General features: G+C 49.8%; 1 protein-coding gene across 1 annotated transcript in view; it reads left to right on the forward strand.

Moving 5' to 3' along the window:
• The window catches only part of LOC103600243 (sterol 26-hydroxylase, mitochondrial), a gene marked incomplete at its 5' end in the record, with an annotated part of 6,371 nt that extends 1,337 nt beyond the window's left edge, over window positions 1-5,034 (forward strand). Inside the window, 7 exons of the mRNA XM_008584487.1 lie at window positions 2,292-2,491; window positions 2,620-2,817; window positions 2,993-3,165; window positions 3,739-3,905; window positions 4,104-4,185; window positions 4,272-4,484; window positions 4,646-5,034. Of these exons, the coding sequence (XP_008582709.1) occupies window positions 2,292-2,491; window positions 2,620-2,817; window positions 2,993-3,165; window positions 3,739-3,905; window positions 4,104-4,185; window positions 4,272-4,484; window positions 4,646-4,765 (1,153 nt within the window). The remainder of the gene's footprint in view (window positions 1-2,291; window positions 2,492-2,619; window positions 2,818-2,992; window positions 3,166-3,738; window positions 3,906-4,103; window positions 4,186-4,271; window positions 4,485-4,645) is intronic.

Raw genomic sequence — 5,034 nt, forward strand, 5'->3', positions numbered from 1 at the left:
GACCGGGACTGGCAGCGGGATCGCAACCCTCGGTGTTGCTCCCACACCTCGCTCAGCCAGTGAGCGTGAACCGGTCTGTACGTAGGATCCGAACCCTCGGCGGGAGCGCCACCGCACTTCCCAAGCGGCGCACTGTAGCAGTGCGCCACCGGGCCGGCCCTTTTAGTCACTTCTTAAGGTAACTTTTTTTTTTTTCCCCCAACACTTTCTTAAGGTAACTTCTTAATCAAAGTTGATCCTGGAGATGGTAGTAGTAGCCACCACAACAAGAATAATAACTAACCATGTGTTTATGACATGCTAGGCATCAGGCTAGTCTCTGTACATCTATTGTTTCATTTTATCCTCACAACAAGCCCATGAAGTGGGTGGTATTATTACCCCCATTTTACAGATGAAGAGACTGTGGCCTAGTTAGGTTTTACATCGGCTGTCAGAGGAGACACACTAGCAAGTGACGAAATAGATCTCTCTGATTCAGAACTCAAGAACTATTGTCTTGACACTTTTGGAAAGAAAATGAACTGGTTGGAAGGTTCGTTTCACCTGCGTTTGCTGCCCATGCATTCATTCTCCCATTGCATGTTTTTCTTTCTTTTCCCCTGTTCCTTCACAGGTGAACAGTTCCAGAATTAAAACGACAATTCCTAGGCCCTTTATTCAAAATTCTATTTTGGTTTTCATTTCTTTTTTAGCAACACTTTTAATTTATCTTTTTGCAGCTTTCCCCCAACATAATAAAGAAAGCTCCTGGGGGTGGGTGGTGGGGGGCGAGGGGGGATTGAGGTCTATTTAAATGAATAATTTTAAAAAATAAACAATGTTTTTTCTTTTTAAAACTTTATTGGTTTTTAATTTCACTTCTCGCTGTTTGATGGAGACGTAAAGATTGCTCAGAGCCCAAATATTAAGAGCAATGAGAAACCTGAAGGGACTGAACCAAGAAAACTCCCTCAAGAAGGGAGAAACAAGGAACAGCCTGGAGTCAGTATTTGCTTCAGCTTTTATTGTAAAGACAGGGAAACACAAGAGAAAAAACAACTTAATCAATCATTTATCAAAGGAATGAAAAGAAATTGGCTCTGGGGCAATCTCTGGAAAACATCTTGAGAAACAAAGGAAAGGGAGTGAAGCTGGATAAGAAATGACCTTAATGTTCTTAAATCTAGCAGAAACTATTTGCTGTTTTCAGCACTTAGGTTCCACATAAGTGCATTTAGGACCTTTGCCCTTGGTGCACTCCCTGTTCTTTGTCAAGCCTATGTGCTCCCCCATTTTAAAATTCAAAAGTCACACTTATTATAAAAATTCCAATAATAATATGTTGTCTTCCTTCTCCCTACTCCCATCCCATCCTCCTAAGCAACCAGTACTGACAGTTTGGCACATATTCCTCCCTGCTTCATCTAAAAGCATGCAACATACATATGGCTATGTAGGATTTCCCTTTTTCCTCTTAAACTTGGATCATTTTGTAAGTATCGCTCCGCAACTAGCTTTAAAAAAGTTGACTCATACCTCGCTTGCTTAGGAAAGGTAACAGAGTTGGGAGGCAGTGGAGGGTGGGGCAGCCCCCAAACATTAAGCTCCCCCTGTAGGAAGCATGTTCCCAGCCTTGTAAGCATCCCTGCCTAACCAGGGTGGGGGCCTGACTATCACATGATAAGAGGTCCTGGGAAATCAGCTTGGTGGGCCTTCTGTCCCCTTGGCCCACTGAGCCAAGCAGAGCTTGAAGGCCCAGAACCTGAGCATCCCAGGAACCCTAACTGCACCTCCTTTATTTCCTCATCCTCCTCACAGAAGGACAGGAACTACCTCAGCTCCCGTTCATTTCACATATGGAAGATTCCAGAGTTGTATAATTCTAAGATAATTATAGTCAATATTCATTAAGCATTCACCATGTGCCAGGCAGTGATCTAAGCATTTTAATGATCTGAATAGCCCTACTAAGATAGGCAGTCCTATTATCCCCATTTTACAGATGGGGAAACTGAGGCACACAGGAGTTAAGTCATCTGCCTGAGGTCCCTCAGCTAGTAATCACACCTGTGATTGGCTAGGCAGTCTGACTCTAGATGCCCACCATACCCACTTCCATTCTGCTGTAGTGAGATTCTGAAGTTCTGTGATTCTAAGATTCTGTTATTTGAAAGTTTGGTAATTCTTAATGCTAAATTCAAGGTGTCTGAGATTTCCCTCAACTCCGTGGGGGTCTCAGGGTGGGAAGATGTCATGTAATTGAACCCCCTTTAGAGGCTAGGTTTGTGTTGCTCCTCCATGTCCTGCAGGAATGGACAGAGCTGGTACCAGCTGCGCCAGGCTCTGAATCAGCGGTTGCTGAAGCCAGCTGAGGCTGCACTCTATACAGATGCTCTCAATGAGGTGGTTGATGGCTTTATGGTTCGACTGGCCCAGCTGCGGGCAGAGAGTGCCTCAGGGGACCAGGTGCTGGACATGGCTCACCTCCTCTACCACTTTGCCTTGGAAGGTACATTGCTGGCAGAGGGGCTGGGCTGGGGATGGGTCAGGGGTAGGTTGTACTCCCCTTCCTCCAGGCCCCCTGGATTCTATGTGCCCTGGCCCTGCCTCCTGTGATGGCCTCTGTGCGCTACCCAGCTATCAGCTACATCCTGTTCGAGAAACGAATTGGCTGCCTGGAACAATCCATTCCCGAGGACACCGTGAGCTTCATTAGATCTGTCGGGCTCATGTTCCAGAACTCAGTCTATGTCACCTTTCTCCCCAAGTGGACCCGTCCCCTGCTGCCCTTCTGGAAGCGATACCTGGATAGCTGGGACAACATCTTCTCCTTTGGTGAGGAGTCCCAGACTGAGGCCAGGGAAGGAAGTTGGGGGTGGCCCTAGGTCTATGAATTAGTGGTCTCTCCCAGGACATTCTCCCTCATGCCACCAGCTGATGAAGTGGCTCTTGGTCCCTGGAGATCATGACTTTTGACTTCATCCTCTCTTGTTTTTTACTGCTCCTGCAGGGAAGAAGCTGATTGATCAGAAACTCAAGGAGGTGGAGTCCCAACTACAGAAAAGGGGGCCGGATGGGGTTCAGGTGTCTGGCTACCTGTACTTCCTGTTGGCCAGTGGACAGCTCAGTCCTCACGAGGCCATGGGCAGCCTGCCTGAGCTGCTCCTGGCCGGAGTGGATACGGTACGTGAAGGGGCCAGTGAGGAGACGAGGGGCTCCCAGCTGCCATCCTGAACTAGTTTCCCATTATCCCCCACCTGAACCTGACCTTCATCCCTCCAAGAACATGCTTCTCTTTCTGATACATGGATACAGCATTAGAAGGAGAACAGGGGGGTCATTTAGCCCAGCTGAGGTGGGTGGGGGTGGTCCTTTTATAAGGGGGATTCCATCACCTCCTGGAGCCTCCTCACGCTCTCTGACAGCTGGGAAGTTTTATCTCACATCAAGTGCTACTCTCTCTTGCTGCAATTTAAGCAGAAAGTTGAAAGCTTGTCCACGAGCATCATCTCTATGGGACCTATTTCCAGCTCTTTTGTCATGCTGGGTCTGTCTTTGTTACAGCCTCCTCCTGTTGGTCCTCATACCACTGTGGATTTATGTTTAGCGTGAGCCCTCATGTCTTTTCCTGTCATACTTGTGGCAAGATAATTTTCTCCCACAGTTTGCATGCACCCACTCATACACCCTCCCACTACCTAGCTGGCCTCTTGCCTAGAAATCCCCCCTCACTTCATCTCCCGCTCTGTCTCTTAGACATCCAATACACTTACGTGGACCCTGTACCATCTTTCAAAGAACCCGGAGATCCAGGCAGCCTTGCATAAGGAAGTGGTGGATGTGGTGCCAGCTGGGCAAGTGCCCCAGCACAAGGACTTTGCCCACATGCCCCTGCTCAAAGCTGTGCTGAAGGAGACCCTGCGGTAGGATGCTGGGAGCACGGGTCTATGTGTGTGGAAGGAATCAGAGATGGGAATGAGAAGGGGGCCAGGTGGGCTGGGTCCAGGGACAAGGGTGAATGGGAAGAGGGGCTGGGGGACCAGGGAGGTAGGGAAGAAGGAGTGGGCACTCTGTCCCTACTCGGGTCCAGAGGCAGACCCTAGATTTTCTTTTCCCTGTAGCCTCTATCCTGTGGTCCCTGCAAACTCCCGGGTCATTGTGGAAAAGGAAATTGAAGTGGATGGCTTCCTCTTCCCCAAGAACGTGAGTGGGGCTAGAGAACCCAAGTGCCCGGGAGTGCCCCGCAGCCCTGAGCTGCTAGATTCACTCTGCCCATTCTTCCTCTGTAGACCCAGTTTGTGTTCTGCCATTATGTGGTGTCCCGGGACCCCAGCACCTTCTCTGAGCCTGAGAGCTTCCAGCCCCAGCGCTGGCTGAGGAAGAACCAGCCTGATATCCCCAGAATCCAACACCCATTTGGCTCTCTGCCCTTTGGCTATGGGGTCCGGGCCTGCCTGGGCCGCAGGATTGCAGAATTGGAGATGCAGCTGCTGCTGGCAAGGGTAGGTGAGGAGAGACTAGAGGGGTGTGTGGACCAGGGAGGGGTGAAGGAGACCTTGGGGGAGGAAAGGAAGGGAGGTGCAGGGTAGGAGTGGGCAGAGGAGGGCAGTGGGTGGTGATCACAGGCTCTAATTGCCCAGTGTGCTCTTTGATTACCTCCCAGCTGATGCAGCAGTATGAGGTGGTCCTGGCCCCTGAGACGGGGGAGGTGAAGAGTGTGGCCCGCATCGTCCTGGTTCCCAATAAGAAGGTGGGCCTGCGTTTTCTGCAGAGGCAGTGCTGAGCTTGGCCCCTGCCTGCCTGGGGCTTGTCCTAGAGGCTCCAGCCCTGGCACAGTAGTTCCTGGCCACTATGCATCTCAGATGAGGTGGGAGAGAAGGGGGCTGCCAGACTCCAGAGGTTGGAGGAACTCTATGCACTTCCCACAAAATCCCGAACTTTTGCCACTTTTATCATTTTCAGTGGCTCTCTCTCAGATAAAAGTCTGCTCCCTTACTGCATTGCAGTCCTTGGGTACAATATAAAATAAAGGGACTTTTATTAATTATTGGA

This window comes from Galeopterus variegatus, unplaced genomic scaffold (assembly GCF_000696425.1).
Source record: "Galeopterus variegatus unplaced genomic scaffold, G_variegatus-3.0.2 Scaffold3274, whole genome shotgun sequence".
Taxonomy (NCBI): Eukaryota; Metazoa; Chordata; class Mammalia; order Dermoptera; family Cynocephalidae; genus Galeopterus; species Galeopterus variegatus.